The following is a 13,129-nucleotide window of genomic DNA, read 5'->3' as shown; positions in this document are numbered from 1 at the left end:
CCCCCGGGGGCGGCGGCCGTCGGGCCCGGCGCGGCTCCCCCCCCCGGCTGGAGGACGAGCCGGCTCCAGCCTCCCCTTCGCATCTCCCTTCGGCTCCAGCCAGGCAAAGCGTCTCCCGTTCGGCTTCGCTCTCCCTCCTGCTCGCTCACTGTCCGCGAGGAAAGGGCTTCGCTCCCTTCCCCGCTCCGCTGCCGCCGCAGCCCCCCCGCCCGCCCTGCCCGGCTCCGCTCCCCGCCTCGCACCCGTCGCTTCCCGGCCCCGGGCTGGTTCCGTCCCCGCAGCGACGCTTCCGCTGCTGTGGACATCGCTCCCCCACCCTGCCCCCGGGAAGATCTCTCCTCTCCTGTTTCTCCTCCACCGTTTGCTGTCTTCTCCGCTTTTTTTTTTTTTTTTTTTCTCCTCCCCTCTCAGCCAAGAACTGCATCCCTGCAGATTTCTCCTCCCGTCCATTTGGTCCGGCTATGTTTCCTCTCCGTCTCTTTCCCATTAATAAAACATCCCTCACCTTCATTCTGACCTGGATCCATTCGCACCCATAAATTTCTCGCCTCCCTCGTCTTCCTCCCGCCACGCAGCCCCACGGGGAGCCCCCGCTCCCGCATGGCCCTGGTCGTTCCCATCGCAGCCCTGCCCGCTACTGCCGGCGGCTCCCGCGGGGCATCAACTTATATTGATTGTGCTGTTGATTAAAGATCACAAAATAATCCCGCCAGCTTTGCCACTCCGTGCCAGACGTGCACCCTCAAAAAGATGGGACCGGTTTCATATGGGACACCCCCTGCCCGCCCGCCAACACCAGCGTGGCGAGCACGACTGCACCAAACGGCGACTGACTTGTCCGATTTTTCACATTCGCCTCTTTTCTCTCCGAGGCAGATCTTTTTAAAACTTGTGGTTTGCATCCAAACTTTCCGTCGACCCCCTCAACATCACATAGCCCCAACCGAGCGCTTCCTATTGAAAAGTTTAAAGCAGATCAGGACGTGGGGCTCGCTGCCTGTTTTTCTTCTGTATTAGAAAGAAATAAACTTATAACTGAATTTAATATTGTTATCTCCCTTGCATTATACTATCAAAAGCTATCACAGGAGCAACGTTGAATAGAAAAAAAATAAATTCCTCCAACCCAGAGTTGTTTTTGCACTAGATTAGCAGATAGGAAATGCTATAAAGATGAACTTAATACGATTAGAGATGTTTCCTACAGATTTTCATATATTGATTCAGGGAATTTTAATTCTGGAGCTTGCTTTGCTATAATCCGCATTTATTACAAGCTGATATAGTTTTATTATAGCAAGCTATCAAGGTCGATTCCTTTAACTGCATAATCTGACATGAATTTCATTTTAAAAGAAATGTAGTTATAAAAATCCATACTGTGGGCACAGTGGTTATATTGTACCTAAATCATATTTTAAAGGCAATAAATCCAGAGAGTATTTAGGAAAAGAGAGGAATATGCTTAAACAGCTCTCCTCTAGTCTTAACTACTCAAAAGACCTTTAAAACTTTTTAAAAAAATTTAAACACAGAGTATTTAAGAAAGCAGATAACGGTGGCAGGATGAGGTCCCCTCTCCCCTGCCCGCAATCCCAGCCCCATAGGTCGGATGAACGTTTTCGGTTTCCCTCCCTCCGCCCGGCCGTAGCGGAGCAGGACATGCCGGCGCTTGCCAAAGACGAGCCGTGATTGAACTGTATTTTAACTACTCTGAAAAGGCTAAATTGCAACTCACACGCTGGTTTCGGAGGGAGGGGGGGAGTGGGGGGGACGGCTAAAAAAACCAAAAGGGCAAACCGTCATTTAAAATGTGTTGGCCATTAAAAAAAAATCTTATTAGGTAATTAAAACGTATCTTGACTCCTTCCCAATAGCTCCTTACAAGCCCTTACCACTGCTCCCTTTGCAAATGTTGCACGTACCAGGTACTTCCTTCTAAGCCTTGTAGTGATTCAGAACAGAGGGAATAAGCAAAATGATCATAAATTTCCTAATTAGAGATTTCGCACCAAGACAAAAAGGTGTTAATGAGTTTAATTCCAGTGCCTGTCATTGTCCCTTTTTTCACACCACTTATTTACTAATGGCCCAGAGGGCTGCTCCCGTCTCTCCTTTGTTAAGATTTTAATTTGCCTTCTTTTCTGCCTTTGATGTAAAATTGTGACCTACAACTCTTTGAAGTCCCTTATTAGGAGGAAAATTAACTTAGCTTTTCCACTGTATCTGCCCACTGTTAGCCCAGACAAAATGTAGAGAACAACTTAAAGATTCAGTACACTCGGAAATTTTTCAAGATAGCTCTGAAAATGCAAATTAAAGAAAAAATCTAATAGACTTTTAAATCTATATTAGGAGATGTAACCCTCGCCAGGGCTGGAGAGGGGGAAGGGAAGGAGTGAATATCTTAATAAAGAAAACAAAATGAACCCGGGCAAGGAAAGGCTGTAAATTTGAAAACCTGAAAAGGAGCACTGGGCCGGGGGGGGAGCCTTTATTTTTAAATGTCACAACTTTTTCCTGTCCCTCTCGTGTGCCGCTCACAGCTGACACTCTGGCTTCCTATGCTCCGGGGGAGAGGGGGGCTATGAAAGAAATTATATCTAAATCTATCTCTATATAATTAGAATACCATGAGGCAGGGTTAAACCTTTGTAAAACACACAACTGATTGGCGATCGCTAAAACGAGATTTGAAAGCAACTCAAATAAAAGATCGCGACGTCAGTAAACAGATTTAGGGAAGAAAAAAAAAAAAGCAGCTAGTGACAAACCCGGCGAGAGCGAGCTCTGGGCATGAGAGAGAGAGGGAGGCAGAGGGAGAGAGAGAGACTTAAAAGAAATAGGAGGGGCTTGCGAGAGACTAGAAATGTCAATCAGAGCCCGGAGTCCCAATAATCTCAGGCAATCTGTTAGGACCTGACCTGGGTCCACTCAGATCAATAGGAAAAGTGAGAGAAGAAAGAAGCGATCGGATCGTTTACCGCGGCGGCCGAGGACAGGAGGGAGCCCGCGGCCTCCGCGCACCCCCAGCTCCCCCCCCATGTCTGCCGGAGTTTGCGGGAGGCGCTGAAAGTGCGGGCGGCCGGCGAGGGCGAGAGACCCGACTCCCTCCTCCGCTCCCGGCCCTGCTACTTTCTCCCCTTTCTCTCCCTTCTTCCTCTCTTCTCCCCCCCCTCCTCCTCCTCCTTCCCCCCTCCCCTGCCCCCGCTCCCCCACCATGTCTTTCCCCCAGCTGGGCTACCAGTACATCAGGCCGATTTACCCGGCGGAGCGCCCGGGGAGCGGCGGCTCCCGCGGCGGCCCCGAGCTGGCCCCGTCCGGGACCCTCTCCAACGTGCTCTCCTCCATGTACGGGGCGCCCTACGCCGCCGCCGCCCAGGGCTACGGAGCCTTCCTGCCCTACGCCGCCGAGCTGCCCATCTTCCCCCAGCTGGTAAGAGGCCCCTCCGGGGCCCTCCGCTCGCTGCCCGGGACGCTCGGGATGGGGCCGGCCGGGGCGCCGTTCGCGCTGGGGATCGGTCCGGGGGGCCGCAGGGGAAGACGCCGGGAGGGCTGTCAGTGGAGACGAGGCGTTATCGCCGCCCGGCCCCGAGAGCGCTGCCGCAGAGGTGCTGGGCTGGAGCGGCGACCCCGCGGCTCCCCCAGCTCCTCCCGCAAGGCTTGACGGCTGCAGTGAGCGGCCCCGGCTGCCGGTGGCCCCTCCGCGCACACGCACCTGGGGAGCCGCTCCTCCCGCCCGGGCACCCCGCGGGCACTGGCCGCCCGCCTCGGCCGGGCCGGGGCTGCCGGGGCCGGAGAGTGTCCGGCGCGGCGGGGCCGGGGTTGGGGAGCGCGGCGGCGCGAGAAGGCAGGTCGGCCCGGCCGCCGCGCTGGTGTCGAACGAGTTCTGCTCCCGGTAACGGCAGCGGGGCGGCGGGATGCAGGGGCTCCGGGCCGGGCCCGCCGCGCCGTCTCAGCCGGGCCGCCCCTTCCCTCTCGCTGCAGGGCGCCCAATACGAGCTGAAGGAGAGCCCGGGGGTGCAGCACGCCGCCTTCCCCCACCACCATCCTGCCTTCTACCCCTACGGGCAGTACCAGTTCGGGGACCCGTCGCGGCCCAAGAACGCCACCCGGGAAAGCACCAGCACTCTGAAGGCCTGGCTCAACGAGCACCGGAAAAACCCCTACCCCACCAAGGGCGAGAAGATCATGCTGGCCATCATCACCAAAATGACTCTCACCCAAGTGTCCACCTGGTTCGCCAACGCGCGGCGGCGGCTTAAAAAGGAGAATAAAATGACCTGGGCCCCCCGCAGCAGGACGGACGAGGAGGGCAACTCCTACGGGAGCGACCACGAGGGGGAAGAGGACAAGAGGGAGGACGAGGAGGAGATCGATCTGGAGAACATCGACACCGAGAACATCGAGAGTAACAAGGACGAGCTGGAGGACGAGCTGCAGGACGCCGATCTCCTGCACTCCGACTCCAAGACGGACTCGGAGGGCTCCGAGGGCTTCGAGGACCTGCCCGGCTCCGAGGAGCGCTACCTCAAGGCCGCCGAGGGGGAGCCGCACCACCTCCGCCACCACCACCTCCACCACCATCACCACCACCACCACCACCACAAGTGCGAGCTCCCCGCCCCTGCCACCGCTACCCCCGCAAGCCTGGAGCCCCTCAAGCCGCCCCTCCAGCCGTCGCCGCACCACCTCTCGCCCCCCTCCTCCGCCTCCTCCTCCGCCGCCTCCTCTCCGACGGACGGCGCTTTGGCCGGCACCTTGCCGAAGCCCAAGATCTGGTCGCTGGCTGAGACGGCCACCAGCCCGGACAACCCCCGCAAGTCCCCCGGCGGCGGCTCCCCGCCGGCGGCCGGCCCCCAGCCGCTGCCGCTGCCCCCCCCGCCACCCCACAGACTCGTCTCCTCCTGCCCCCTGGGCAAGTTTCCCAACTGGACCAACCGCGCCTTCCCGGCCCACCACCACCCGGCCCCGCACCCGCTGGCCTTACTGAACACTCCCCACCTGCTGGGGCTGGGGGCCACCCCTGCCGCCCCCTCCGCCGCCGCCGCCTTCCCGCGGCCCGCGGACCAGGCGCAGAGCGCGGAGCCCGCCGGAGCAGGTGACCGCTGAGGGACGCGGCGGGGACGGGACGGGCCGACGGCCGCCGCGGGGGGTTCGGCGGTGCTGCGCAGTGCGGCGCGGAGTGGCGCGGGAGGCCCCGCGGGACCTTGTGCGAGGGGCCGAGGCCGGGGGGCGACATTCCCGCGGTTTTCTCACGGTCCCCTCGGCCCGGCGCAGCCGTCGGGGCGCAGGTGGCGGCGGGCGGGCGGCCGCGGGGCCCCCGGGGCGGCGGCAGTGGGGGGGCCTCCTCGTCCGGTTAGTCTCAAACCCCGAGAATTACCTTCCTCCGACGGAGATAATTTTTGTTGCTGTTGTTGTTGGTGCTCAAATCGTCTTTGTGGGAAGGACCCGGCCGTAAGGCTTGCTCCGGGGCTGGTTTGTTTTCCTTTTGACGGTCACTCCTGCAGCATAGCAGTCGTTTTGTCGTATTTGCAACTTGCTAAGAAGAGATCTTAAGTCTAGAGGTTTAATTCAGGGATGTGGGGAAATAAAACGGGGGCTATAAAGGAACTTTTTTTTTGTTTCCTTTGTTTCTTCTCTTTTTAGATCGATCTAGTGCCTTGGAAGTAGAGAAAAAGTTAATAAAGACAGCTTTCCAGCCAGTGCAGAGGCGGTAAGAGATTGCTTCCTCAGTCTCCTAAGGATATATAGAGGGAGTTGTAAATGGTTAGCTTATTTTCTCCGCTTCTTTAGTGCCCTTTTCAGGGCGGTTTCTTGTTCTTCCTCTGCGTGCGTAGTGGGTTATTCTGATATTTATATATTTTTGCTGTTCTCTCTTCCGGAGCTCGGGAGCGGTGCCCAGGGCAGGCCGGGCTGCGGTGGTGGGGCCGGGCGGTGCGGCTGCTGTGCCCGGGCTCGGCTCGGCTCGGCTCTGGCCAGGCAGGCAGGAGCAGCCGGTGCCGGCCTTTCCCCCGAGCACCACCGGCCCGGCCTGCCTGGGACGCCAATAGCAGCCGCCGGTGCCGCCGAACGTGAGAGACAAATACAGCGGCAGTGGGAAAACAATAAATTAAAATAAAACCCCCCAGCTAGGATGAAAACTTAAGAGACTGAGCCTTGCTGTCCCGAGTCTGGCGTAGCAGTCGCTGAAATCAATTACTCTTTTGATTGATTGAAACCACGAGGATCGGGCCCGTGGTATTTTCGTAGCTAAATAAATTTCCTATAACTCACTCTGAAAACTTTTTATATTTAGAAATCTATTTTTTAAAAAAATAACAACAACAACAACAAAAGTAGTGCTACATACACTTAAATATATTGTGCCAGCACAATCTAACTAGAAATCCTATTAAATATTTTTTTCTGTGTCATTTTTTTCCAGGCCCCAGAACCAACTTGATGCCGCTATGGTTCTATCGGCGTTGTCATCATCATAGTTAATTTTTTATTGTTGTTGTAATGATTGTAAAAAGAAATCTCTGTATAGTTACAACTTGTAAGCATGTCTGTATATTAAAACTAAAAAGGAAAAAAAAATACCCGCTTCTGTATTATCATCTGGATTAGCAGAGTTTGTGAGGTTTTTGGAAGTCCAGTGAGGATTAGGTGTTTCGATTTTTTTGTTGTTGTTGTTTGTTTTTGTACATACGGTAAAAATGTACATATGTGTGAACCAAATTGTACAAGAAAGTATATATTTTTGGCTAATAAATAAACTGTTGCCACTTTGACTACACTCTCTTTTCCCACCTCTGGAATTATTTTTTCTCCCACCCTTACCCCCTCCCGTTCCCGCCGGTGACTTGTTTTTCTGCGGCAGCCGAGGCCGCGCAGGGGCCGCGGCAGGAGCGGCGCATCCTCGGGTGGAGCGCGGGCCGGCGCCGCGGGGGCCGCCCGGAGGCGGAGCGGGTGTTTGCGGTGTCCGGGCGCCGCCGGGCAGTGCGGCCGGGCCGGTCAGGGGCAGCGGCGGGGCCGGGCGGACGGGCGTGCGGCCCTTCCCGCGGCGGCCGCGGCAGGACCCAACGCTGGAGCCGCAGCGCCCCCTGCAGGCGTCGCCGCCCCGGTGGTGCCGGAGGCGGGGCGGGGGGAGCGGGGAGTGCGACTCCGTGTGCAGATCTGGGGACAGCGCCCTGCCCCAGGGAAGCCGGGGATGGCGCCGGGGGGGAGCCCGAGGGCAGCCGGCAGCGGCCCGGCGGTGATCCATCGCCCCCCGAGGACCTTATTACCGGGTGCCGGCTATTGATCCCCCGCCCCCTCGGAGCGCGGTGGTAGCGCCGAGCGCGGGAGGGGTTAATTGAAAGGAAACTTCAGGGGTCGTCATTGTCGCAGCAGGTCGGGAACGGAGCTGCGTTATTTCTCCTCCCCCACCGTGCGCGTCCCAGGGGGCAGTTTTGGGCGGGGGGGAAGGCTCCCCCCGGGCCCGCTGTGCCGCTGAGAGAGACAGAGGATGATCGAGACCGCGGGGAGGGGGCGCCGGGGCTGGGGATATCCCCCCCCTCCCCGCAACCCGTTCCCGCGGATTTGCCGCAGAGCAAGAGTTACCGATCCAAACGGCAGCACTGAGAATCGAGGCGCGGCGGCGCACACCCAGCAGGGAGCTCCGCTCCGCGCCGGGCTATCTGCCCGTCCCGCTGCCCCTCCCGGGCCGCCCCGCCGGGCTCCGGCTCCGGGACCTGCAGCTTCTCCGTCCCGGCCGAAGCCGATCCGCAGCCTCGAGAACTTGTAGCTTCGTTTCCTCGGCAAAGTGCTTAGAATTGGCCCGATCCGGGAGAGGTCCGGCCGCTCAGAGCGGCCCCGGCCCCCTCCCGCTTCGCAGTCAGATGAAAACCATCCCACGGTGATTGTTTGGGGGGGGGACGGGAGCTTCTTCCACCTCCCCTTTCCTCCCCTCTTCCCAATTACCCGTCGGATCGGTGCCCGCAGATGGCCGTGCCCATCCCCGCGCCCCCCAGCTGGAGGGGGCAGCTTGGGCAGGTAGAGCCCACGGGCTGGCCCCCTCCCAGTTTTGTTCCCAGGCACTTCTTTAACATCTCTGTTGAGTGGGAGTGTGCCCCTCACCCTTCCTCTCCTTACAGTCCTGGAAATGGCATAATTACTGAGGTGGTGATTAAATAGCTGGTGCTTTTCTCATTTTGGTGACAGACACTATGGAGGGGGGAGGGTGCTCAGAGCTAGCAAGCAAGAGTTAAAATGAAGTTAAAGTACAAACAGAAGCACATAGCTGACATGCTTCAAGTTTAGACAGTACAAGATATGCAAATGTGCAGGGCTGCGTGGTATTGACATTTTGAGGTCATAGTGATAGGAATGTATTATTTATAGGATTGGGTTGCACTAGGCCGATAAACTACATTTTAAATCCTAGGCATTTGTAAGTGATAAGATGTGTATATATATGTTTACACTATATATATATATACACATGTGTGCACACGCATTTTATATACGTGTTTTAATATTTCACAATTAATATTCCTCCTGGCATGCATTATGGGACCTGCAAGGTTTGCGGCAGTGTTGCGATCTCTGCTTTCTTCCCCCCATATCCCTTTCCTTTCCCTATACGTCCTCTCTGGTCACAGCTCACCCTGGAAACAGCGTTTGCCTCGTCGCAGATCTGTCCTTCTGCCAGAAACTGTTCCCCCTCTTTCGCTCCAATGGGCTCCTGAAAAGAGGGGAAAGTCTGTGGGTGGGTGGTTAGAAAACAGATTGTTTCTCATGTAAATTTTACCCAGTGTTTCTACACTTTGCATCCCTGCTTTTTCCTCTACTCGATTCTTGCTGAAGAAAAAAAAGATTAATGGCATGTAAAATGGGAGGGGTAGGGGGAGAGAAAGCTAGAGGCAAATTTCCACCTCCCCTTCCTCTGGACATCCTGGTGCGTTTTCCACAGAAACTTTCACACAGTGGCCAGAGAGATGCTTAAAGGGGATGGAAGAAAATAATGAGACCACGATGAGGAAACAATTGCGTCCCCAGCTTTCCACCTCCATTAAAGGCTCCTTTGCCTTCGCAGCAGAGCCCTCTCCCTTCGCCCTGACCGTGGGGATGCTCCCGCAGCAGCGGCGGCTGCGTGGCAGCCATGGGAAAGCTGCCCCTTTGGCTTCTGGAAGTGAAAACTTGGTTTCCCTGCAGGGGGAAAGCAGCCTTTGTGCCTGCCTGGCTTCCTTAATGTGGAGAAAATTCCTATTAATTTTGTGAGGAAACATTTTGTTATGCGTGTTTCAACAAAACATTAAAAATCCTACTCATATATTTTTTTTTAGAATCACTCTCGCAGCGTGACAGCCTCGCTGGAGCCCCAGCCAGGCCTGCCCGAGACGGCGCAGAGAGGCCTCTCTCCCTCACTGTTGGCTGCTCTTTTCCTGTCTAATCAATTATCTCCCTAGCTAGTCCTTCTCAAAGGTGAGAGCTCATTATGCATATTCATAAATCACAGCTCCCAGACCTGACACTGATTGATGTAATCATCCCCCGCTCGCTCCCTGTCTGCGCGGGGCCGGCCGGAGGAAGCGCCGGTGAGGAGGAGGAGGAGGCAAGAGAAAGAGACTTCCAACTTGTCAGCCTCACTTGTGCTGGGAGCTGCGCTGGGTGTAGCGACTGTGTCAGGCTTCCCATTCACCGCAGCCAGAGTGCCCATCGCAGCCCAGGGACGAGACAGGAGGAAGCCCTGGGAGCTGAGAAACGCCAGCGAGCTGTCTCCAGCACAGCTCGCTGTTACGCAGGCAAAATTACAAGAATGAGGAAGAGATTCAGCACAGTTTTCATAATCAGGCAACAGACCATGCGTTAAAATAACCCCCCAAATCTTTCACGTGAGCTAAAGCGCTTGCTGTTGTTTTCATTAGTTAAAACTGATTTATCCCCAGATGTATTCCAGTACGGATTCTAATCACTGGTATTTAGCTATGTGATATAGCAAATATACTTAATGTTATACCTGCAGCTGTTCTCAGTAGCTATATTGTGGAAAAAAAAAAAAAAGGGGGAAAAAGTTGCGAATGATACAAGTTATTGCTGCAAGGGTTTGAGGGCGAAAGGGCTCCTCCAGCCCAGCCTGCCAGCTTCCCCGAGAGCAAGGGATACCTCAGCTAGGATTTGTTTCCCAAAGCATGCTTCAGCACGGTAGTGTTCAAGATGCTGCTCGGTTTATGTGGTTTACCTGTACGGTTAATATTTACACTTTAAAAATACCTCTTTTTATCACTTTGATCAGAACTATCAGTGTACTAAAGGAATAATACAAAAATATATGCCCTGGAAATCATAACAAGATACAAATCAAAGGGAGTCCTAATCAAGTACTTTCGAGGGTGTTATCTTCCTTGTTAACAAATGGTAATAAGAAAATTAGGGCTTATAGCTTGCTTGTGTTTTATCTATAGAAAACCAATAAAGATATCAGATGTTCTTTGTTTTATATGTTTGAATGTAAAGCAGAATAATGAAGAACATGTACCTTCTAAGGCTTCATTTGCTTTATGGGTATTAACCCTTTAGGATGGCAGTGACATTGTGAATTTGCAGCATGAGGATGAGGCCGTGCTGCCACCCGCAGTCATGAGGCCCGTCTTTGCTGCAGTCAAAGACAACATTTTTTTTTATTAAATGCTGCAATTGGAACAAAGCAACAATGGCTGCTTGCTAACTATGCATGTCCAACAGGCCTCTTTACTATTCAGCAAATGGAAGATATTAAACAACATTTTGCTTAAAGGTACACTGAGGCCATTTCCATTAGGACATGGTGTCATTCATTTATTCACATGTTAAGTGGATGTCCTTGTGGCTAATGAGTAATAATCAACAGTGACTCCACTTTATTCCTTTGCTCCCAGCAATGTTAAATACTCTGATGGAGTCTCTTTGCTGACACACTAGAGAATATGGTTAAAAAGTGCTAAAGGACATTTTCAGCGCAGAGCAGCCACTTACACACATGCTGGAAATAGCACTTTTATTACAGACTATTCTATTAGGCTTTGTTCCTGTTTAAGACACGGTGCGTGGAAACCACTGATATTTATTTGAAGGCAGTTTATGCCTTAAAAGCTGAGAACTGTCTCAGTTTGAGAGTCAATTTGTTTATTGCTGGGAGATGAGCTCTTGTGCAGCTGGTTTATTAAAAAAACAATAAAATAATCGAACTGCACCTCCCAGTACCTTTTCCAGGTTTTGTATACGACTTCTGAGAAATGTTTAATGGAAAAGTGATTTAGGACAAAACCTTTCCTACAAAAAATCTAGTTTGACATTTATTTATAAAATAAAGTAACTCCCCTACCAGCTAATTAATCCATTTTATTACATCAACCTCAGCAGCTAAGTAGGTTAATAAACTCTATTAATATATATTTTTTCCTTTACATGATTGCTTACTCTGGAGTCTGCAGCTTGGTTGTCTCCTGTGTCAATTCCTAAACTTTGAAAGGTATAAATGAATCATTCTTGGTCATGATTAAGCTTAAGTTAGAAATAAAATATGTCAATCAATCTGGTTGGAAATGTTCCTGCTGTCTAGGTTGGTTATGCAAAACACTCTAAGGTGTGTAGGCATGCTCAATTAGGTCAAGGGATCCGATGGCACTCCTAGCCATAAATGTGTGTCACTTGGATTCCTCATTATTTTTAGCAGTGGTGAAAATGCATGTCAGTAGGCCAGCTAGCCAGGCTAGAATAAAATTACTTACTGAGTATGCATAAAACTGAGGTTTTAATACATTAATATTATACTTATTCTCAAGCAAAACAGTGAAAAGAAAATATGTCTGTCTCTCTCAAATATATGAATCACGCTATTGAATTTCTCAGCAATCGTTAGTATAATTCACACTGGACTATGCAATACTCAAGATACCTTAGCAGTAAAATTTAAGTGCCTAAAAACATAGATGTAATGTGAAATTAGATACAAGGAGTAAAACATCAATTTGCTCTGTTGCAGTCTAACGTGCGTCCAAGAGAGGTAAAGCGCAAGCTTCACTAGGAGATTAGACGAGCCCCATTCCAAAATAATTTAATGAAAAAGGACACTCGAGATGGGTATTGAACAGCGGTGTGAGTGCTGGTGCTCTCAGATGGAGCCTTCTGCAAGCGGTTCCTATAGAAGACCATGTCAGAAATTTATGCTTGATAGACAGGTTTCCTCTGGTGTACTAAATCATAGCCCAATACTAACAGAAATGTTTTAATGTAATTCCTGGGAAAAAAACAAAGCCAGGAAAAGCAAGTTTTAGTGCTCATAGCTGCCCTCCTGGCATCTGGTGTAGTCACTAAGGTTACCTGAATTGGTGGAATGTCCAGGGTTATTATATTACAAATCCTCCGTTTTTAAACTCACCCTGCTGGCACTTTGCACCACACTGAGACCTTGGGCTTGGGTGCAAGAAGTGGAAGGAGAAATCAGCCATAAATAACACAACACTCCAGCCTAGTTTTGTTATGCAAAACAAAAATAAATAAACTAAATGGAGGAAAGTGGCAAACTAAAATAAAAACATTGCTTCTGAGAACAAGAGGCAGGACTGGTACTGCAGGTAAGGCCGGTGCTTCTTAAACAGAGTTCTTAAATGTGGTGTTAAAGATGGCAGAGTCCCTTTAAGAACAGCACCACGCAGCTCATATTTTCTTTGCTGCCAATAAAATGCAATTAAATCTCATGAATTAAAATATTCACATCAGGAAGAATTCCCATTCTTTTCTTCGGATATCAAAATGGAGCCATCATCAGTCAGTTAGTTAAATAGGAGAATCCGGAGAGTAAGTAAATGGAAGAGCTTTCAAATGCAGGGCTGAAAATGCCCAATGAATGTGTAGGGGGCTTCAATAAAAAGATTTTGACTTGTGTTTTCACCCCTTTCCCACTTTGCTCATTGTTTACTGACACTGCTATGGACACAGTATTCAGTCCCTGCCCGCCCCAGCCCTGGGATGTAAAAATGTCATCTCTATTGTGCTGCCGGGCCGGCTTTGATGCTGCCGCAGCCCTTTGTGTGCCCTTCTCAATCCCTTTATAAGGCTGTCCTGATTGTCCATACTGAACATCGCCACAAAAGCTCGTCTTATTGAGAAAATAAAAAAAGTC

The 13,129-nt window shown here is 52.0% G+C and overlaps 1 protein-coding gene across 1 annotated transcript; it reads left to right on the top strand.

Annotated features, from left to right (window-relative positions):
• Window positions 1-3,220: 3,220 nt before the first annotated feature.
• On the top strand, window positions 3,221-6,482 carry IRX3 (iroquois homeobox 3; the record flags this gene model as incomplete). The annotated part of the gene is made up of 4 exons (XM_080352300.1): window positions 3,221-3,436; window positions 3,988-5,101; window positions 5,650-5,716; window positions 6,428-6,482. 4 exons carry the CDS (start codon window positions 3,221-3,223, stop codon window positions 6,480-6,482), a joined length of 1,452 nt encoding a protein of 483 aa, XP_080208426.1.
• Window positions 6,483-13,129: the final 6,647 nt, after the last annotated feature.

Source organism: Nesoenas mayeri (genome assembly GCF_963082525.1).
Source record: "Nesoenas mayeri genome assembly, chromosome: 12".
NCBI lineage: Eukaryota > Metazoa > Chordata > Aves > Columbiformes > Columbidae > Nesoenas > Nesoenas mayeri.
Note: the sequence above shows the minus strand (reverse complement) of the source record. Positions and strands in the feature narration are given on the sequence as shown.